The sequence below is a fragment of the Anopheles maculipalpis genome, chromosome 3RL (genome assembly GCF_943734695.1).
Source record: "Anopheles maculipalpis chromosome 3RL, idAnoMacuDA_375_x, whole genome shotgun sequence".
NCBI lineage: Eukaryota > Metazoa > Arthropoda > Insecta > Diptera > Culicidae > Anopheles > Anopheles maculipalpis.
In genome coordinates, this window is record NC_064872.1 from 58,689,673 (window position 1) to 58,711,889 (window position 22,217).

The 22,217-nt window shown below is 45.6% G+C and overlaps 4 protein-coding genes across 4 annotated transcripts; all 4 read left to right on the forward strand.

Moving 5' to 3' along the window:
• The first annotated feature begins 5,785 nt into the window (after positions 1–5,785).
• LOC126561975 (myrosinase 1-like) lies at positions 5,786–12,380 on the forward strand. Its single transcript, XM_050218371.1, has 6 exons — positions 5,786–5,847; positions 10,393–10,612; positions 10,684–11,256; positions 11,324–11,635; positions 11,810–12,048; positions 12,126–12,380. The coding sequence occupies exons 1-6, from the start codon at positions 5,786–5,788 to the stop codon at positions 12,376–12,378; spliced, it is 1,659 nt and encodes a 552-aa protein (XP_050074328.1). The 3' UTR covers positions 12,379–12,380.
• A 657-nt stretch (positions 12,381–13,037) lies between these two features.
• LOC126560834 (myrosinase 1-like) lies at positions 13,038–14,848 on the forward strand. Its single transcript, XM_050216782.1, has 5 exons — positions 13,038–13,072; positions 13,165–13,366; positions 13,432–13,909; positions 13,976–14,064; positions 14,135–14,848. Exons 1-5 carry the CDS (start codon positions 13,038–13,040, stop codon positions 14,846–14,848), a joined length of 1,518 nt encoding a protein of 505 aa, XP_050072739.1.
• A 2,426-nt stretch (positions 14,849–17,274) lies between these two features.
• Positions 17,275–19,189, forward strand: LOC126563619 (myrosinase 1-like). The gene is made up of 5 exons (XM_050220264.1): positions 17,275–17,400; positions 17,466–17,673; positions 17,743–18,315; positions 18,392–18,939; positions 19,021–19,189. The coding sequence occupies exons 1-5, from the start codon at positions 17,381–17,383 to the stop codon at positions 19,187–19,189; spliced, it is 1,518 nt and encodes a 505-aa protein (XP_050076221.1). The 5' UTR covers positions 17,275–17,380.
• A 1,032-nt stretch (positions 19,190–20,221) lies between these two features.
• On the forward strand, positions 20,222–22,026 carry LOC126562576 (lactase-like protein). The gene is made up of 3 exons (XM_050219124.1): positions 20,222–20,362; positions 20,429–20,995; positions 21,060–22,026. Exons 2-3 carry the CDS (start codon positions 20,447–20,449, stop codon positions 21,897–21,899), a joined length of 1,389 nt encoding a protein of 462 aa, XP_050075081.1. The 5' UTR covers positions 20,222–20,362; positions 20,429–20,446; the 3' UTR covers positions 21,900–22,026.
• Positions 22,027–22,217: the final 191 nt, after the last annotated feature.

Here is a 22,217-nt window from a genome sequence, read left to right on the forward strand (position 1 = left end):
ATAAAGTTTGTGCAGCATTATTTTGCGCACCGTCCTCTAATGAGACGATTTGAGCCGGGGAGCGTACATTGACTTTATTTCTCACGCTTATGGCGCTTTTTTTGTACCTTTTTGAATATCCTTGAGTGCGCGTACCTGTTTCCTGTTTTAGCAGGGTGCTTCATTTGTTAAAAGTACGCGAAGGGAACGAAATTCGCATAACGTTGGACTCCTGCATGAACTTCCAACGAACAGGAAACTAACCTGCCTAAACCTGTAATTGATTAACGATCCAATCAAAATCGGAAGTACAAACGCACCAAACTGTTTGCCAATTCCGTGAGTGTCATTCACGGCTTACCTACCCTCTCCGGAGACGAATCTGTGCAACATGTGCACGGACGCACAAAACAAAAAAAAAAAAACGAAACGAACTCGACCTTAAAGTCAGCTTCCCTGCGTACAACCGCATCGCCTTCGTCTATCACCTCATCAAGGGTAGAAAGGTGTGATCGTTTTATGACCCCGTTGTGTCTCCCCGTTATGCTACCGAATGAATGATTTCGGTGCCCCACTCCGACAGGCACGGCGTGGTGGTGGGTTAGTAGTGGGGGGGTTTTTGTTGAGGTAGAGTCAGACAAGCCAGCTCTCGGTACACTCCTCTAGTTAGGTTGTTTACATCGGCACATATGCGAGTATGGGCGAAGATAATTAGGCACGAGAGGAAAGGGATGCAGGGGGACAGAGCTTGGCAGAGCACGACTCAGGTTGAATTACAAATCGAACAACAAGATTCCAGAGAGATGTTCGATAAGCCTGTCGATGCGTTGTACCGGTCATGTAAACCTTCTAGACATACCAAGCAACAACAGGTACAAGATTTTCTTATGTATATCTTAATAATGTTTTTTTTTGTCTGTTGCTTAAAGCGTGACATGTTAACAATATACACGGTGTCAGCTCATTTTGCTTTCTTTTTAATTATCGCATGTGTCCAGAGGTGTTATAGGCCGTCAAGTTTAGTTGTTCTAGCTTAAGCTATATTGTTTCCAATCTTTCTTTGAAGGATCCAATGACGTCACTACGCTTAATATGTCTATCTCAAGGACCCACCAAGTCTCACATGGACACACCCATTCTGCACGTTCTCAGCTATAGAAAGAATGTCTTGGAAGAAGCTGTTTCTTCTTCCAGCTAAAGCGAATCCATCCAGCCAGAATGGTGAATCAAGTTGATGGACATAATTGCTGTGTAATTATGAGCAAAAGCTTGTCTCGCGTCGGGTAAGTTATGCTACAGGTTGAGCATTGGGCCTATGTCCACGTTACGTTAATTATTTCTCACTCATTTTTACCTGTGTTTTCATGTCCATAATCGGAAATTCCAAGCCTCCAAGTGATCAACAATTTGATGTCACTTGTGGGCACGCTTCCTGGTGGAACGGTGGAAAAATGCAGTTCGTTTCCTTTATTTACCAACAACACAACGGCCCGTTGGTCAATGTCACAAATTAGCCATGAATATATTTCGTGCACCGCCCAGATCAGTCAACTTTTGAGCGTCAGTCGGTGAGTCACTTGAGGGTGGCTTAGAAAGATCGTTGACGTTTCACAGTTAGTTCAAAATTTTCCCTACCACTTTCGACCTTCCCGCAGAAGAGCAGAAACGGTTTGGGAAGTTTGCTGTCGGTAGGAAATAACCAACAAGACCAACAACCGGTTCTTGCCAGGAGGGTACGAACGATTAGATCGCCCAACTGGTTGTGGACCGATCCGTAATAATGCGGGAAACACGCGCTTCTCTCTTTCACTGCAATACACGCTTGAAAAAGGGCTTGATAAGAGACGAATCGACCTTGAAGAGCTTTTTACGGTGATGAAGCGTAAAGTGATCTAGGATTGCAGTCCCCCTGGATGCCATTAAAAAGAAGTCCATCAAATGAAGTCGAAAGCAAGTTCCTAGCAAGAGTGAATCGGATCATTCTGCTTCATTATGCGTTCCTTAATGAGCCTGTAAAACTATTTAAATACATTTTAATTTTAAAGCAATTAACACTTCAATCGTAGGAAGAACTGCTCAATATCAATAAACTCACATACAACATTGCGCCATCAACTGCACAATGACGATTTAATATCTCTTCCATTCTGGAAAATGTCAGTGTGATGATGGGTCTGCATGGAGGCTTTTTTTTTTACTTCTTTCGATTCGATTTGGCCGGGTAAGGAAGTATGCGAAGGTGCGTTAAGCGCGTGACAGCCTGGAAAAAAGAAGAATTTATAGCATCCCTGATGTAAAATTATAAGACGGTGAGCAGCTTGTATTGACACTTTGCTGAAACCACTTTACGAGCGGCTAACATGAGCTTAATCCGATTCGCGGGTTCGATTGTAAGATCGCTGGTGGAATTGGACGGTGCAGGTTGATGCAGGGCTTTTAGAATGCCTTTGATGTATGTGTGTGTTGAGGAGAGAACTGCTCCCCAGGAGTTGGGGAGCAGTTTGCGGATTTTTGCAACGACCTTGGTGCTGGTAATGTTCAGCTGACAGGTAGGAAGTTGGTGCGTGGGACTCGATTAGAATTGTAACGTCACATACCTGGGCAGGGCGTAACATTCTGGTGAGCGTTTATCTTAATGACGATGATTTATTATTTCAAACGCCGCAGGTTCTATCTAACTTTGGTACCAATCAGCCACTAAATCGATTATGTTGCGTTGAATTCATTTCCGTGTGCCTTTAGGTGCAGGCATCAACCCGATTTGAGGTGCATAATAGCATGATATGCAATTGACTTGTCTGCATCATTTGAATAGTTCGCCATGCCTTGAGGCACATCTGGTAATTGCACAAAGGATTTCGTGATTGCATGCCTTAAAAGAATTGTTCATGATTGAGGTGTGAATATCAATGCATCCCTGGGAACATAAAGTAGGAAGTTTTATGAGCCTTTTGTCGCTGGAGACGAATCTTAATGAGACGAACAGTGTTGCGCTTTTAAGCGATCTCTGTTGCCATTCATTAAACTAGTACGGTGCGTAATGGCTAGACTTCCTGGTGCGAGGACTTCCCTTAAGTAATTGTCCTAAAAAGCATCTCGAAGAATTTAAAATACTAATCATCTGTTGTCCGCAAAATAGTTGTTACGATGACACCCGTTAAACTGCGGCATTATGCAAATCATGCTTATGAAAACTTACTTCCAATCAACTTAATCGGACACTCGCATAAAGCAGTCCATTTTAGTGCAAAACTTGGTGCAGCTGTTGAGAGTTCGATACGCTCTCATAAAGATATCATTCTACTTCTACCGATCTCCCCGGTCCAAGCTGATGCGAATTAGTGTCCCCCGGATTGAGAGCGGGTGGTATTAATAATTCCTCCATCAACCACCCGTGCCGTTCCTTGCGGCTTCTCATACTGACACGGATACAATTTGCAGCTTACTGCAAAGCACTACCGGACACCAGGATATGTAAATCGGTTCCAGCGAACAGTTGGCTTACGCATGACCGCCATTCGTGTACCACCTGTTGGCGGACGTCACTATCCCAATGGTTGCGTATCGATCGTGCGCGATCTCACTTCCTTCGAGGTGAGACACTTTAGATGGATGGAATAATTCAATCGGAATGTGTTCTGAACTACTTCTGCTGCTGCATTAAGATGTCATCGAACGGGCATGGACGCGAGAATAAGGTGAGACTGTGAGAGACGGTGAGAATAAGGTGAGACATTTTGAGTTTCATCGCTCGGGGGACTTCACCAAAGGGGCTAATTGTTGTCAAACATATGTCGCACGAGAGTGTACAGACATTCTTGGGGATTTTTGCACTCTGATTGTAAGGGCGTTACGTGCACGGATTAAATCTTGAAATCTGATTGAACGTGCTTGATGCTGGATGTTTGTGTTTGTGTGGGAAAGATTGTTCTATCTTCCTTCTGGCCGTTTGGGGATTTCTGGAAGAAATGTGTGAACAACAAAACCATTAGAATATCCACTTGCGACTTCAATGTCTGGGTAGGTGGAAATTCAGAGGAAAGAAGATGTGACTCAATTAAATGTTGACCGCACGTTACCAAGACTAGACCAAGACGAGGACTAGAATTGTGGCACCAAACAGTTCTCAAATCTTCAAAAAAAAACCTTAGTTCAGAGAACGCAGAAGATCGCCCATTAAGACCTTCAGATCGTTGAATCGCTTCGAAGCAGTAACAGCACGAAACAAGCGTCCGTATTAGACACAACTTTGATTCTAATTAGCCTAATTCTTTGCAAAGCCTCCCAATTGGATATTAATTTCTTCGGTTTATTTTTAGCCATTTGAGCATGATGCTGACGATGTTGGAGAACTCTGACCAGGTACGTGGTACGCTTTGTGCGTGGTATCTATTAGTAGCAGCAGCCTAAAACCATCCCAAGAACAGGCTTGGTGGCCCGTGGTGGATGATGAGTGAGCAGCATTCAATTACGTACAGTTCCCACCCGGGCAGGGCCGCTTATCGCGTTCTAGCATCTTGCTTGCGATCGCGAGCGCGCGCGCGCGAATCATTTGTCAGCACGGGTAGGCAAAACTTATGACAAATAGTAGTGATTTTGAAGGCTATTAAACCGTTTACAAAAGCGTTGGGTTGGAGGAGCTGAGGGTTACGAAAAAAAAAATACAAAAACACGCAGACCCGTGCCCGAAGGACGCTGGCCGTACGAGAAGGTTGCATCGTAATTTGGTTCCGTTTTTTGAAGGAGGCTTACGGTTTGCGGCACCGAGAAGATGGAAGAAGGATTCGGCACTTTTGTGAAGTGACCACAATTTTTTTTATTTATGTTTTGCAGGAGCAACCACAACCGGGAAGGTGGTCCGTTGACCTGGCTCAGTATTGATCACAATTAGCGGTGTACTGCGCCATAAGTCTGAGAGCTCTTGATGGTTTGCGCGTGTCGACGATCAAGAGCTGCCGAATTCGGAGGGAAAATCCGGTAACCCCATCGGGCTGCAAGTACAGGATCAGGAAGCGAAGGTAGAGCAGTACGTAACGCTACGCCATTATCGGTAGGTTGCCACCAGTTCCTTTTGGTGGGTATGGTAAGCGTGAGAAGATTAATCATCCGTGGCCGAACGCGCACGGCGCTGGATTGGATTTGGTCGAGCTTTTCGGGTTAATCGGACCTCACCGTGCGAACCCGATCAGATGCACAGGCGCTGTGTGTAAGAGCGTGCTCGCGCGCGCACGCTTAAGCTCAGGTGCCTTACATTACAGGTTGGTGGTGGGGTTCCAGCATGGTTGGTGGTACAAAACATTGTACGGTTGGTCGCGAAAACCGGCGCATTCTGGTTTTTCCAGCGCGACCGTTCGCACGACAAACACCAAACCAGCAGCAGCGGCGGCATATAAATACGAGCCACCGGAGGCTGCGGTCGGTTAGTCTCTTTGCTCACCTGAACAGGGCACGTTGTTCGTGTATCACACAACGCCACAACAAACATCGAGAGCGAGCCGGTCTCTGTCACGTCTGGGAGGCTCCTTGCGGTGTTTTCATTTTCGTTGGCGATTAACGTGTGTGATTGGTTACGATAGCTAAATTCGAAGATAGTTACTCCCGCGGAACGTGGACAGGAATTCGCATCTGAGTTGCGTTAGCGCGAGAGTTGAAGGAAACGAGTGCAGAAAAAGAGACTTCAGATATCGGTGTTTACAAACCATACAGTGAACTTCACGCAAGTGTTTTCGTGTGGCCAAGAGCCGTAGTGAATCGTGTCGAACTGGATTGGGGTCACAGCGTGTAGCGAACCAAACCAAAAGCCACAATGGTACCCCGCAGCAGCAGCGGCAGTAGCCGTAGTATGTTCCCAGGTGTTTTAGTAGCAGTGTAAGTGCATTTTTTTGCCACCGTGAGGCATTGATGAAGGTTTGAGGTGAATAGAGAATTTGAGGGTCTCCAGTGAATTGCCGATGCGCGTACGTGAGCATCGAAAATGAAGTCAAGCTCAGCAGCATCATGCGTGTTCTGATGTACGTTTGGCGTACGATTTGGCACGCACGTGTTACTTGATCGTACGGTTTGTGTATTTGTGATCGAAAATGGCGGTGGAAGGGTTTTTAAGTGCGTCCGGTGACCATGATCTCGCGTGATCTTTTGTACGTCTAGACGTGTGTTGTAGACATGTTTGGGATGCTTACATATATCGCATAACCAACTGTTTCAATCTAGCCAATCTTCTAGCCGATCATTAAATTATTGAACCTCCACTTTTGTATGCAATCCACTCACATTGAATGCGGAATCGGTACGAGCCTCCTCGCTTTATTGTGCTTTTATTAGCTGCCCCAAAATCACTGTAGCGTAAATTCCATCGGACCATACTTCGCAAATTTACTATAAAAATAACTCGCCCCAAAAAATCCCCAACTTCGTCGTCGATCAAACATTCTGCACCACCCGGATCCGGTTGAGAGTGTTTGCCTTTCACCGGCATAGTTTGAACCAAAACAAAGCGGCAAAAATGGAATGTGTCCTACCGCTGGTTGGGATATCTCCATTAGCAACAGCACACACGTTGGATTGGTTGGATTGGTTGTCTTCGGGATAATTAGGGATGCTTTAGCTTAATTGTACAAGTTGAGTGGGGCGCTGCTCGTGCGCGAAAGCGTGTATTCTTGCTTTGGTGTTTAATTAACCTTCAGTAAGCGACTCGAGCTTATTACTACATCTTGTTCTAGGGAACGTTTTTCAACCCATAATCATCATCCCTAGCAGCTAGAGAAGAGGAGTTAACAAATTACTTACATCAGTTGTGCAATATTGTTGCATTTAAGAGTAAAATCCAGCTACCATGCCAACAGCACATCAAACGGACCATACAATGATGATGCAAATGACATCTCAAAGTGGACGCCTTCCAGAGCCCATCATATGAGCGGTTCGTTCGGCAGAATAAATGTAGCTAACCTCCGCAGCTAACGCTGACATACATTTTCACCTCAGATGTCAGGTTCAGGGTTTAGTGTCCGCCAAGTAACACTGGAAGCCTTTGTCACCTTGTCCAAGGTTTCGCGCCGCGTGGAGGAATTTGTCCAGCTTCCCCCCAACTGGTCTCGCCATCCCTCCTTCTAATCACACAATATTATGCCAACATGCAAGCAGACCAATTGGTACAGCAATCGATTACACGTTTTTGCCTCTTTATTCAATTACTAACCTCCTCCCGCTCCATTAATCATCGAACACCGATGTCGATAGTATGGCGGGGAACTGGACGAGAAATAGAGGAGGCAAAAGAGGGAAGTGATTCAATTGCAAACCGATACCGACCGGATCGAACGGTTCTGGGCGAAGCAACGATAATCAATAATTACTCGATTGGGGTAATTGGTAACGATTGGATTTTGGCACTCACAGCTGGAATTGATTTTGTGTGAACAATTTTTTTTCATAACGGCCTTTTAATGATGAGAAGCGGAATGCACAGGGCAAAACTGAGATTATAATAATGCAAAAAATCATTTAATAATATTATAATTGGGTGCTGAAAGTGGCAAAAACGAACGAGGTGTGAATATGTACTTAAGTTCATAACGCTCTGTGTGAGTGACTTGCTTTAAAGGACATGCATCCATCTAAGTCATTGAAAGCCTACACCTGGTTCAATTGAATTGACAAGAATTGAAATATTGATTGCATATTTAAACAGCTTCCCAGCCCCAAGAATCACTCTCCCTCCGAAGCATAGCAACCGTGAGCGGTTGTGTTCCTTTATCTCAAAAAGATATAAAAATACGCCAATAATCTTACCACCAACGAACAGGTTTCGATTCACCTTGCGTTATTGAGGTTGCACCTCATCGGACGCAAAAGCAGGTTACAGTATGTTGGGTTGGAAGTTAATGACATGTAAATCATAAAATGAAAAGAATGTTTTACTGCGCTGTGTACCGTATCGAACGCATCCCGGACATGGTTTTAGCTTGCATGCGAAACGTTGTTCGATTTTGTGTTATTCAAAATCCTGCTCATTACGGAGCTTAGGCCACGCTTTATGGCATACGAGAAGAATTATCTTAACGATGGCTTTTATGTTTTTCTTTGCATGATTTTACAACCTCATAACAAGCAAAAACAGCACCATTAAGGCATAACAATGTGATAATTAAACTCACTTTCGATCTCACCATGCAGAAATGGGTCTTTTAGCACAGTAAAATTATCGAATCTTTTACAGGCGTCGTGCACGATCGCCAATTAACACTCTTAAAAGTGACCTACAAAGGAACAGATCGAGGTAAAACAAACAAAACACGTCGGACACGTGAAATACACTACCGGACAATCCAGTTCCTCCTGTTGCATCATCGATGAACGATCAAAATCGCGCGTATGATCGTGATCGTGATTGAATGACAGCTTACATAAAGCTGAGAGATGTGTATCGCAGCTCATGTTTAATTAAAGACGCTCCAGACGGATGGTCGTGCTACTATCGCGAAAATTATTTGGATCTGGAATAGGAACCTTCTCGATGATAATACTAGTAGTGCCAACGGTTATCTTCTTTGGCAACCAATCGTATGTTTGGATTTTACTAGCCTCTGCATCAGACTTCCAAACAAGTTTCGAACTTTGGAGGCGACTTTAAAAACCTTCATACGCAAACCTGCCTAATGCTAATGTTTAAGAATATGGATGGCGAAGAAGGATCGGACGGGTTACGGTACGCCATGTGGTAGAGAAGAAGAATTAGGAATTTAAATCGCTACGAGAGCGAACAACAGGAATACTACTTGAACGAATCAATATTTTCCATGAGTGTCCAGGCAGAATGAAAATTCCAGATACAATTCTTCCTTACTGATACGTTGAAAATAGAAGTTTTTTCCAACGTTTCCAACGGTTTCCAACGTATCAGTATGCAAGAATTGCATCTAGAATTTTCAGTCTACCTGGACACTTCAAAATATTGATTCGTTCAGGTAGCATTCCTGTTGTTCGCTCTCGTAGCGATTAAAAGTCCTAATTCTTCTTCTCTGCCACATGGTGTACCATAACCCGTCCGATCCATCTTCTTCCAACTTTTGGTAGGGATTATCTCGATGCCCATCGGCGGAGCAAGTCGGCTAGGCACTATGGTTATTCAGAAAGAATATTCCCTTACAGGCATGTTTGAAGTTTGAGGCCTTAGCTTGGGTACGAGGACACTCAAACCTCTAGAAAGAATTGATCGCAAGGTTTAGCTTGTTGCACTCTCTCTCTCTAGAAGTAGAGGTTGGCGTTCTAAAAGGTTAAGATGCTTTTTGGTCGCTTTTTATTACGAAAAAATGTTCCCAACTGATTTTTCTATTTGCTATTGCATTGCTGGCTTCTTGTTTTGGATTGATGGTTCGCGGTGCGATTGATTGCTGCTTAGCTTTATCTGAATACCTTATTTCGGCCGCTGAGGTGAGCACTCTGTTGCTCACACCATTGTCAGTGCTTGTTGTCAGTGCTGAGTTGACTTACTATACATTAACAAGCAAATATTGAACATCAATAGAACAACTTTGAGTAGCAACCAGGCCAGGTAGTACCGTCCGAAGGACATAAAAGTATCTTAGCGATCGTTGTAAAAAATCTAGTTTTATTTAACAGTAGCAACGGTCCATATCGCACAAAGATCCTTTACAATCAGCTGTGTTCATTTGCTGATGGATTGACATTAACCATCAATCAATCATGTCGTAAATGACAGCAAACTTTAACGATAATTCAATTTAGAAAGGTTCACTCATCGCTTGTCAAATGCACTTGCTACTGCTCTATCTGCACGCGATGGAACCTGTTGCGGAAGCATCTACATTAATTATTCCTCCAACAGGATAAAGGCTTGACAAAACGGCTACCGACAGTGCACCTGTTACCACCCAGCGAGCGATCCAACAAAGCCACCGTTTGGGTTGATTTGGTTTTTAAATTTTTGCTGCAACACGCAGTCTCACGCCCGTAATACAAATAAAAACGTGGCCTCATAACAGTCTACGGTGGAATGTAAATGGTTTGGAGTGTATGTTGCTTTGCAACCGCTAGTACGGCTCAATATTCTCGCCGATCAGGTTCCAAAGGGGCTTGTAAAATTTAACTGGTATCCCTTGAAGTACCAGCCCCCGGAAGGTTTTAGCTGAGTAATTTTATTGCTCTCCAGCCTCACCAGCCATTCTTCCAGCGATCTTGATCGATAATTGATCTCGTTGACAGCGTTTAGTAGGCGCAGGTGGCAATTAACCTGCGCTTGTCAAACGTACGAGCCGTTTGGTTTATTTGTTTTGTGTGGTGCGGTTTAGAAGGGGCTTGTTTGATGCCAAACACTTCCATCTCGTCAACATGATTGTTGCGTGTACTTTAACATCTTTGTCACTTTTTTTTTTCGCTCTCCATCTACAGCAGCCTCGCCTTGATTGCGTTGACACCGGCAATAGAGGGCAGGTTTGCACGACGCTTTCCGTCCGACTTTCGCTTCGGGGTTGGGAGCAGCGCGTATCAGATCGAGGGTGGCTGGAACGCAAGCGGCAAGGGCGAATCAATCTGGGACCGGATGACGCACCGTCATCCGGAAAAGATTGCCGACGGAAGCAATGGGGACGTTAGCTCGGATAGCTATCACAATGTAAGTAGCTTTACTGGGAAACGATGCAATCAGAATTTTAATTGAAATCTTCTACCGATCGATAATAACAGTGGCGACGAGATGTCCAGATGGTACGGGAACTTGGGGTGGATGTTTATCGGTTTTCACTCTCCTGGACACGCATCATGCCGAACGGGTTCCTGAACAGTGTTAGCAAAGCCGGCATCGGTTATTATAGCAATCTAATCGACGAGCTTCTAAAGTACAACATCACACCTATGGTGACGCTTTACCATTGGGATCTGCCGCATCGTTTCCAGCAGTTGGGTGGTTGGAATAATGCTGAAATGATCGGTTTCTTCCTGGAGTTCGCGAAGGTAGCGTTCGAACAGTTTGGTGATCGAGTAAAGATCTGGACCACCATCAACGAACCATGGCATGTCTGTGAGCATGGGTATGGAGTGGATTTTATGGCACCTGCTCTAGACTATCCGGGCATCGCTTCGTATCTGTGTGGACATAACCTACTGAAGGCACACGCCGAGACGGTTCACATGTACCGTAGAATCTTCCAACCGAAGCAGCAGGGCAAGATTGGCATCACGCTTGACACATCCTGGCCCGAGCCGGCCACAAACAGTGAGGACGATCGTATGGCTTCGGAAATTGCAGCCCAATTCTATGTAAGTAGTCAAGTTCAGCTCTATTCCGTGTTCAATTTCTCATTTCAACCGCGTTCTTCCATTACAGCTGGGCTGGTTCGGACATCCAATCTTTTCCGCGACGGGCAACTACCCACAAATTATGATCGATCGGATCGGAGCAATGAGTCGGCAGCAGGGCTACACAAAATCACGGCTACCAACCTTCACCAAGGAGGAGATCGAACGGATCAAGGGTACGTCCGACTTCTTCGGCATTAATTCGTACACGAGCATACTGGTGCGCAAGAACGATCGAAACAATTCGGCCAACTTCCCAGTGCCGTCCTTCAACCATGATATGGGCGTGGTAGAATCTGCCGATCCCGACTGGCCAAAGAGTGGTTCCGTTTGGTTGCATGTAAGTAGCCCCCTGAGGTGGGAATTAATGTGAATGTGCGAATTCATGCCCACGGCATGGCAGCAAGATTAATGACTGCAATTAGTTTTCCCGGTGCCGGTGTTTACCGGCACCGAGTGACATTGTTTGCTACACATACCGATCATATCTAACGTGACATCGTTCTTGGTGCAGGTTGTACCGTCCGGTATGAACAAGCTGCTGAACTGGATTCGACGCGAGTACAACAATCCGCCGGTGTACATTACGGAGAATGGCGTGAGTGATCTTGGTGGGACGAACGATGTGAAGCGTATCGACTACTTCAACTCGTACCTGGAGGCCGTACTGGACGCGTTGGAAGATGGGTGCAACATTCAGATGTACATTGCCTGGAGTCTGATGGATAGCTTCGAATGGAAGGCGGGCTACACGTAAGTTATGCTTTTGCAGACTGCATATGCTAGTGTCATGCCACAATAGCTAACCTCTTGCTGATGTCCGTTTGTAGCGAGAAATTTGGTCTGTACCACGTCGACTTTAGCAGCCCCAACCGGACACGAACACCGAAAGCGTCCGCGAAGGTGTACGGCAACATCGTACGAACGCACCAGATCGATTGGAGCTTCCGGCCAACGCCGGAGGTGATCATAATGCCACCAGCTCCGTACCAGTCGAGCAGCAATCGGTTAAGCATTACGGTACCGGTGGTATGCCTCATAGTGGCCACCCTTGGTGCGCTAGTCAAGGCTCTGTGCTGCTGACAGAGCCGATCCGAACGATCTCCCGCCCTCCGATGGAAGGATGTTGAAGCGGTGCTACTTGTTAAGAGATTTATTTATGATTCCCGTACGCCGTGAAGCGTATGCGACTGTGTGCCTTGTGAGATAATTAGTTAGGGAAAGAAAAACAATAACGCTAGACTATTGATAACACAAATGCTATTAATAAAGACGTGAAAGTATTATACACCTGAGCTGTAATGTGGCGTTGGGAGCCGTGTGCCGACAAATCTTATCTTTAGATATGTACCTTTAGGTCATTGCTACAATGCGACGGAGTGGGGTCGTGCCGTGGCGATGACACGACATATACTTTAATTATTCAAATTCAAAATAGACAAATCAGAGATGCGATATGGACGCGAGCCGTTGATACCCCGCGAACAGAGATGTACCGAACAAGCGTCAGGTGGGTTTTATTGATGAGTGTTCATGATAACGATTACTTAATAACGTCTCGCGGGTAAGTATCTGAGCCTGGGGTGGAAGCCACTCAAAAGGGGTTGTCCTATATATAACCGGACAGCCTTCAAGCTGTGCAGCCGTTTGTTTATAAAAATCGAGAGAGTTCCAGTAGTAGATTGCAATCGTCGCTGGAAGACGCACAAGCGCTGAACGGGTTAAAGAGCTTGCAACCAACGATGGGACGAATCGGTGTAGCGATTATGCTACTCACGTGCGTAAACTATAAGTGTTTTCTGTTCGATGCACTGTGAAAGGTGTACTGAAGTGTCGAAAATTGTGTTTTTGTTACGGGTATATTTACAGCAGCTTGGCGCTGATAGCCACGGCACAGCGACAATTTCCCGCTCACTTTCAGTTTGGTGTGGCCACTTCTTCGTACCAGATCGAGGGTGGCTGGAATGAAGATGGAAAGGGTGAATCGATTTGGGATCGGTTAACGCACGAAAAGCCACACAAAATTGCCGACCAATCGAATGGTGATGTGGCGTGTGATAGCTATCATCAGGTAGGATAGATGATGAATACTGACGGACGTTTGTTAAAGACTAAGCTCACGCTAATGGTTTACAGTGGCAACGTGATGTGGAGATGGTACGTGAGCTTGGTGTGGATTTTTATCGTTTCTCGATCGCTTGGTCACGCATCATGCCTACTGGAATTAGTAACGATGTAAATCGCAAGGGCATCGAGTACTACAACAATCTCATCGATGAACTGCTCAAGTACAACATCACACCGATGGTCACGCTGTTCCACTGGGATCTACCCCAACGGTTGCAGGATATGGGCGGATGGACGAATCGGGAAATTGTGGAGTACTTCCGTGAGTATGCGCGGGTGGCTTTCGAGGAGTTTGGTGATCGTGTGAAGATTTGGGCAACGTTCAACGAGCCCAAGCAACCGTGCAAGGAATCGTACGAGCAGGATGCGATGGCACCGGGATTGGAGTTCCCGGGCGTGTACAGCTATCTCTGTTCGCACCACGTACTGTTGGCTCACGCAGAGGCGGTGGATGTGTATAGGACACAGTTTCAGGCCACTCAAAATGGTAAGTGGAAGTCATCGAGAAAGAATACTTCACACGATTGCACACTGTAACACGATTGCTTGTTAGGTATGATCGGTATGGTTGTGGATTCATCGTGGCACGAACCCAACTCAGAGGATGATCGCGAAGCATCGGATCGTGCGATGCAGTTTACTGTAAGTAAATTCTATTCCTTTTGTAATCTAGTGGAAAACATGAAACTAAGCAAGAAGTATATTTCACCAGCTCGGCATCTATATGCACCCGATCTACCATGGAAACTACCCACCGGTTATGATCGAACGTATTGGAAAGCTTAGCGCTCAGCAAGGTTTCCACAAGTCCCGGCTGCCAACGTTCACTGAAGAGGAAATCGAAAAGCTGAAAGGATCGGCTGACTACTTCGGATTTAACGCTTACACGACACGCTTGGTAACGGACAATGGCGACTCCAATGCGAATAATTTTGCCGTACCTTCCTTTGACCATGATCGCGATGTGATGGAATATACTGATCCGAGCTGGCCGTCGTCTGCTTCATCCTGGCTGAAGGTTTATCCGAAAGGGCTGTACAATGTGCTGAAATGGATTCGTGATGAGTACAACAATCCACCGGTTTGGATTACTGAAAACGGTGTTAGTGATCGTGATGGAACGCGTGATCTGCAGCGTGTGGAGTACTTTAACTCGTACCTAGACGCGGTGCTGGATGCGATCGAGGAGGGATGTGATGTGCGTGGTTATACCGCATGGTCTTTGATGGATAACTTCGAGTGGCGTGCCGGGTACTCGGAACGGTTCGGACTTTATTATGTGGATTTCAATGATCCTGCACGGCCTCGCTATGCGAAAACGTCGGCCAAAGTGTATGCAAACATCGTGAAGACGCACATGATCGATCCGGATTATCTGCCCGATCCGGATGTGTTAATTCCGGATGATGGAAATAATGGTGCTTAGGTAAAGCGATTCAGAAGGAAATAGACTTTTTATGCTGGAAAACGATACATATATTGTAAATTTTAAACGAATAAAATGTAAAAATGTGACAATATCAATTGGTACTTTTTCTTGGTTTCCACAGGACAGTTTAAATGTTCGAATCCTCACTGCAGGAAAGAATGAATCATATGTGATTCAAATGGGATTTTAAACGATTCGTCCTCATTCTCAAAACTGGAGCTAATTTAAATTAATCTTTACATTTATACAAACATCGAGGATTTAAATGCTTTTTATATTTTCCCTGAATAGTGAAAACGTTGACATGATTTGTAAATAAAGGATACGACTGGAAAAACATGAACGGACGAGTTGGACAATGCGGACGAGTCTTGTGGCGCATCTGGAATTAACTTTTTAATTAGATGACGCCTTACTTGATGGCGGGAGATTATTTATTTCAAATAGAAGAGTTTTTACTCTTGAAGCCTGCAATTTCTGAGTAAGGTTCAATTTGAAGATTACAAAATAGCTGTTCGCTTAAGACCTTGAAGTTTGCTTGTTTGAAACCTGAAGTTTTCTCTAATAGTGATCAAGTCGCGAATTATACTATAATGAGGTATATGTAGTGCGGAGTGCGGTGCGGTATGCGGTGTGCGAGGCGTACACTTGACTGAGACGCTAGGCCAATAGAATTGGATTGATCTTCAATGCGACGAAGACAAAATACCTGCTTGCCGGAGACTCTGACCGTGATAGAGCCCGACTCGAAAGCGGGCTCTAGAGTATCAGTTGACGGCGACGATCTCGAGTTGGTAGAGGAGTTCTGCTACCTTGATACGATCGTACTTTCAGACAACAACGTAGGCAGCGAAATCCGAAGGCGCATTGTTCAGGGGAATCGTGCCAACTACGGACTCCACAAACTCCTGCGATCCAGAAGACTCCAACAACACACGAAATGTAAGATTTACCGCACCTTGATACGTCCGGTAGTCTTTTACGGGTACGAGTCCTGGACTATGCTGACGGAGGACGTCAATGCATCCGCCATTTGGCGGTGTGCGTGCGAGCAGGGCGTGTGGCGAAGGAGAACGAACCACGAGCTAGCTGAGCTGTTTGGCGGTGCTGATATCCCCACCAAGAAGGTGCTCGTCAGCGACCCGTTCGGCCAGCTCGTTGGCTGGATCAAGTAGAGTCTAACCTGTCGGATGCAGCCGTGGATGGAGGACTGCAGCCCTAGATCGAGTTTCCTGGAAACTTATTGGAGACCTGGCCATGTCGACACGACGTGCTCAATCTTGAGCAGGTCAAAGAAAAAGAGGAGAAGAGAAGGTATACGTAGTATAGAAATAATACATCAAATTATTAATACCTAGTGCAATACTCTCCTCGAAAAACGATCTGAGTCTCGTTGCAGCCGCTTATTAACGTCCCCTTGAGCTTCGGTGTTGTTTCTGTGGCTGTGGAAGTTTCGACTCTAATATAATCCGCGTCTAATGAAAACCAGCTGCAGGCACAATAATTGTCTTGAAACCAGTAATGCTATGCTAAATTCTCTCAAGTAACATAAAACGCTGGTAATGGGATCAAGTATAACGTACCTCAAGCGTCCTTTAGCGTTATTTATGAAAGTAAAAGAGAAGGTATTATACTTCACGTTGAACCTTATGCCTAGTTTGTTGATGCCGTAGTCTGAGAAAATGACTATTCTATATTACGAACTATATTACGAACGATTTAATGTATAAAACATTGCAAAACTAAGATTGACGGATGATTCCAATGCAATTTCGAAAGGCTTGTGCTAAGGACTATCTTTGGCGGCTTGTGCGAGCCAACGAGAATGAACCACGAGCTAGCTGAGCTGTTTGGCGATGCTGATATTCTGAGGGTAGTCAATGCCAGAAGGACACGATGCCTGGGGCACCTTATGAGGATGCCAGACTCATGCCCGTTGGCTGGAGCAAGTGAATTCAAACCATGGTTCGAGGACTGCACCGAATTTCCTGAAAATGGATTGGTGAACTCACCATGTCAGCACGAACTGCTCGTACCTAGGCCAGCGAAGAAGAATCATAAGAAGGTGGACAGCCCCACTTGCACTTGTCCAATAAGCAGCGATACAATCGAACTTTCTCGTGAAAATACGCTACTTGTCCATCAGATGAGTATGCAACCCATTGTCCTGTGATAAGCCTATGTATGAAATATGCTCTTTTCTGTCCACAGTTTCCACGGAGCTTGTGCAAGCACATTTTGTCCAGCGTGCGACTAACGTCAGTGTTCTTGTGTGCGCTTCATTGATGTATTGCTTTCGCTGATTGAACCGTTGTGATAATAGCCCTCCAGCATGATAAAGACCCCCGGTTCGAGCCAGTATAACAGATAGTGTGGTATCTTTTGTCTAGCGCGGAGGTATCATCTATTATTGGGCTGTAGGATTAGGGTGACGTTAGACCGCCTATCGATGTCACGCGGGGAGCAGAGATACGGGTTTAAAGCGGTGGTGCTACCTGCACCGGCGGACAGTCTGATTGTGACGGCAGCATGAAACACATCTGTGTGGTGTAAGTGATTGTACCGGTTTCAGCGGTCGATTGTTTACTAATGATGGGTCATTTCTTCTGTCCAGTATACTACTACTAACGACCGCCGTCTGTGGACAGCGGCGATTTCCAGATGACTTCAAATTTGGAGTTGGAACATCGTCGTACCAGATTGAAGGGGCCTGGAACGAGGATGGAAAGGGTGAATCAATTTGGGATCGTTTGACGCATGAACATCCGGAAAAGATTCTCGATCAAAGCAGTGGCGATATTTCTACCGATAGCTACCACTTGGTAAGGTTTACGTGATGTCATTATGTAAGCACAAAAATGCAAGCCGAGGTTTGTCTCTCACATTAACAGTGGAAGCGTGATGTGGAGATGGTAAAGGAACTCGGGGTGGATATTTATCGATTCTCAATCGCTTGGACGCGCATCATGCCAACCGGCATTAGCAACGAGATCAACGAACAGGGCATCGCGTACTATAACAATCTGATTGATGAGCTGCTGAGCAATGGGATCACACCGATGGTGACACTGTACCACTGGGATTTACCACAGCGTTTGCAGGAGATGGGCGGTTGGACGAATGAACTGATCGTTGATCACTATGTCGAGTATGCGCGAGTACTGTTCGAACGGTATGGCGATCGTGTTAAGACGTGGACCACCTTCAACGAACCGTGGCAAACGTGTGAAAATTCGTACTCAAACAATGAGATGTCACCTGGATTCCACTTCCCCGGGATTCCAGCGTACCTTTGCGCCCACAACCTGCTGAAGTCACATGCCGAAGCGGTGCATTTATACTGGAACGAGTTTAAGCCGACGCAGCAGGGTATTATAGGTATTACGCTGGATTCGAGCTGGGCCGAACCGGCGACGGATTCGGAGGAAGATATTAGGGCTGCCGAGCGGTCATTACGATTCAATGTAAGTAAGATTTTGGGCTGTAATATTTCCTGCGATCTACCGTGTTTAAATTGTTTTAATTTCTCTCTCGGATCAGCTCGGTTGGTTTGCTAACCCGATCTTTTCCGAGTCTGGAGACTATCCGCAGGAGATGCGCGAAACCATCGCCAACTTGAGCGCAGCTCAGGGCTTCCCAACGTCACGGCTACCTTCCTTCACGCCGGAAGAGATCGTACGCATCCGTGGAACTTCTGAATATTTCGGCCTAAACACCTACGGTAGCTCGATGGTAAAAGCGAACGATGGTCCATACAATCCTGCTGATGGACCATCGCACGGACACGACACGAACGTGATCGGATTTTTTGATCCGAGCTGGCCGGTCGCTGCATCGCCCTGGCTCAGTATCGTCCCATGGGGTATGCGAAAGCTGCTCAACTGGATTAGCAAGGAGTACAACTATCCGCCGATCTGGGTGACGGAAAACGGTGTGAGTGATTTCGGTGGCACCAAGGACGATGTCCGCATCGATTACTTGAACGAATATCTCGATGCGGTACTGGACGCGATCGATGATGGATGTAATGTACGGGGTTACGTTGCTTGGACATTGATGGACAATTTCGAATGGCGTGCCGGATATGTGTAAGTGTAGCTATAGTTAGGATCGTCAGTGCGATTTTGTTTCTTATCTACTATCTTATCTTTGTTTACCCTGTTTTTTAGTGAAAAGTTTGGCTTTTACTACGTCGATTTTAGTACTCCCGAGCGTACGAGATATCCTAAGTCATCGGCCAAGGTATTGGCGAACATTGTCCGTACGCGTCAGATCGATTACGACTATCGTCCGGAGCCGGATACATTCATTCCGCCACCAACGCAAGGAAAGCTGTGAGCAGCGGAATGGAAATTTGAAATTTTAGCTGAACATTATTACGAAATAATTGATGATTAAATATTCTTCATAAATATATTTTGTTTTATTCATCTTATTGCTAAATTATAATTTTAACAATTAGTTTTATTTTGAAAAGTCCTTTGCTATTGATTGATGACCGAAACACTACCAAAGACTAAAAAAGTATATTTTTCCCACGGTCTGTGACATTTATTTTGATTTCTTTTGGTTTAACGACCATCTAGGTCACGTCAGCCATTTAATGACTTATTAGACTTGCTGCTAGCACCTAGTTGGTTAGTCATTACCCAGTGGAGAGAACGGTTCGGCTGGGATTTGAATTCCGGTCCCGCAGTGTGAAGGACCACTGAGTCTTCCTTTGAAAAATTGGAAACAACTTGGAAAACTAAGAAGCAAATGAAGACGAATAGCGAAATAAATTTAACAAACGATTTCATCGCAATGAACAATGGAAAGTACTAATCGTAAAGCAACCATCTGGTCACCCCTTATTTTTGGCAATAAAATTGGAAAAGCACACCGTATCTTCCTTATCGAAATGTCTAGTTTTACGTTAGACGATGCTTTAAATGGCTATTATTATTATCTCCAACCGGTGCGTTCAGTGCGAGGGGCAATTGAAATTGACACAATAAAAAACCAGTAATAGAAGCGATCTTGATAGCATCGCCTGGTGGACAGGTATGATAGTACAATCAACCCCCGAGGGACCAATCTACACACTATCAATCGAAATGGGGTTTATCAATGAGGGATATGAGAAGGAAATGCGAGCGCTCCTTTACCAGTGAAGCGTCGCAGCTTGAAGGCTGGAGGTGTTTAGTGCGTAACATTCAAGATGAGAGTATCCTTAACTGGTGCTTTGCTTTGTTTAAGGTGTGGATGTGCGGAGTTGAACATCAGTTTACTTTACCAAAATATAACCCTTGCTGTTTTATAATCTTCTTTAGCATCGCATCCATAGCGCAAGCACAAAGGAGGTTTCCTGAGGGATTTAAATTCGGAGTAGGAACTTCGGCGTACCAGATCGAAGGAGGATGGAACGAGGATGGTAAGGGTGAATCGATCTGGGACCATTTGGTGCACAACTACCCGGAGAAGATCGCCGATCGTACCAACGGAGATGTGGCGTGTGACAGTTACCATAATGTAACGTTTTTGTGTTACTTGATGAACGATAGGATGCTAACGTGTTTCATCCGTATCCTTCCCTAGTGGCGTCGTGATGTGGAAATGATCCGCGAAATCGGTGTTGACATCTATCGCTTCTCACTTGCCTGGAGCCGCATACTGCCAACCGGTATTAGCAATCAAGTCAACCAGAAAGGCATCGATTACTACAACAATCTTATCAACGAGCTGCTAAAGTACAACATCACACCGATGGTGACGCTCTTTCACTGGGACACACCGCAACGTCTGCAGGAGATGGGAGGTTTTACGAACCGGCTTATCGTGGGACACTTCCGAGAGTATGCGCGTGTGGCGTTCGAACATTTTGGCGATCGGGTAAAGATCTGGACAACGTTCAACGAACCACCGCAGACGTGCCGTCTGCCGTACGAGTACGATGCGATGGCACCGGGAATAGAATTCCCGGGAAGCTACACGTACCTTTGCACGCACCATCTGCTGCTATCGCACGCTGAGGCTGTGGATCTGTACCGGAAAGAGTTTCAACCGACGCAAGGTGGTCAGATCGGTATAACGGTCGATGGATCTTGGGCCGAACCGGTGTCGGAGGATGAGCGGGAAGCATCGGACGTTACGATGCAGTTTTTGGTGAGTTGAAAGAATTGTCCTCAAGTCCTGATTTTGCTATAATTTTCGTTACACTCGTTGATAGTTCGGAATCTACATGCATCCAATCTACATTGGTAACTACCCGCAAGTGATTATCGATCGCATTGGCAACTTAAGCATTCAGCAGGGCTTCAAGAAGTCCCGGCTGCCTTCGTTTACGGCAGAGGAACTTACCAAACTTAGGGGTTCGTCCGACTTCTTCGGCTATAACGGATACACAACCAATCTGGTGTATATGAACGATGCAGCCAACTCGGCAAACTTCCGTGAACCCTCATTCGATCACGATCGTAACACGGTTGAGTATCAAGATGACAGTTGGCCTTCGACCGGTTCCTCTTGGCTGAAGGTTTATCCAAGGGGAATGTTCAACGTGCTGAGCTGGATTCGCCGGGAGTACAACAACCCACCGGTTTGGGTAACTGAGAATGGGTACAGCGATCTTGGAGGCACTAGAGACGTGGGTCGTGTACAGTATTACAAGGATTATCTGAACGCGATCCTGGATGCGATCGATGATGGATGTGACGTACGGGGCTACGTTGCCTGGAGCCTGATGGACAACTTTGAATGGCGTGCGGGGTTAAGTGAACGGTTCGGACTGTACTACGTGAACTATACTGATCCGGGTCTGACGCGGTACGCCAAATCTTCTGCCAAAGCGTTCGGTAACATTGTGCGCAATAGATGGATCGATCCGGATGATATGCCTGAACCGGAACTGTACATACCGGGACCGGGCGATGAACCAGCTATCACCACGACTACCGTACGCGTAGAAACTACCACGAAGCAAGACGATGATGATGACGGTGCGACGGGATTGTTGGTGTCGAAGCTGTTGATTGTAGTAGCATTTATGGTGTACGTACTAAATATGTAAAAAGAATGTATGTTTTGGTTTTGCAATGAACACAGACGATCGTGTGTAAACTCTCCGGAAGCACATGGAAAGAAACATGATTCAGAACTAAACAGTCCACTGTCCTAAATTCCTCTTATCAGCTTCGTGGGAACACAGTAACTGTATGAAGCTAAGAAGACAGGTTCTGTTTGACCTATAAAACGAATTGAAATCAAATACATAAACCAACACACATAACCACACTTTCTACAGACAATTGCTTGGCAAATATTAATTTGCTAAATGCAATTGCTCCTGTCTACCGCTAAGATGGCTGATCATTACGTTTCACCGGTG

Bases quoted from the DNA above. Each gene is read 5' to 3' on its own strand.
- LOC126563619 (XM_050220264.1), top strand. From the start codon at position 17,381: ATGAAACACATCTGTGTGGT. The intron at 18,316-18,391 runs GTAAGTAAGATT...CTCTCGGATCAG, and splicing joins AGCGGTCATTACGATTCAAT to CTCGGTTGGTTTGCTAACCC. The intron at 18,940-19,020 runs GTAAGTGTAGCT...CCTGTTTTTTAG, and splicing joins GAATGGCGTGCCGGATATGT to TGAAAAGTTTGGCTTTTACT.
- LOC126560834 (XM_050216782.1), top strand. From the start codon at position 13,038: ATGGGACGAATCGGTGTAGCGATTATGCTACTCAC. The intron at 13,367-13,431 runs GTAGGATAGATG...AATGGTTTACAG, and splicing joins CGTGTGATAGCTATCATCAG to TGGCAACGTGATGTGGAGAT. The intron at 13,910-13,975 runs GTAAGTGGAAGT...ATTGCTTGTTAG, and splicing joins GTTTCAGGCCACTCAAAATG to GTATGATCGGTATGGTTGTG.
- LOC126562576 (XM_050219124.1), top strand. From the start codon at position 20,447: ATGATCCGCGAAATCGGTGTTGACATCTATCGCTTCTCACTTGCCTGG. The intron at 20,996-21,059 runs GTGAGTTGAAAG...ACTCGTTGATAG, and splicing joins ACGTTACGATGCAGTTTTTG to TTCGGAATCTACATGCATCC.
- LOC126561975 (XM_050218371.1), top strand. From the start codon at position 5,786: ATGGTACCCCGCAGCAGCAGCGGCAGTAGCCGTAGTATGTTCCCAGGT. The intron at 11,257-11,323 runs GTAAGTAGTCAA...CTTCCATTACAG, and splicing joins AAATTGCAGCCCAATTCTAT to CTGGGCTGGTTCGGACATCC. The intron at 12,049-12,125 runs GTAAGTTATGCT...GTCCGTTTGTAG, and splicing joins GAATGGAAGGCGGGCTACAC to CGAGAAATTTGGTCTGTACC.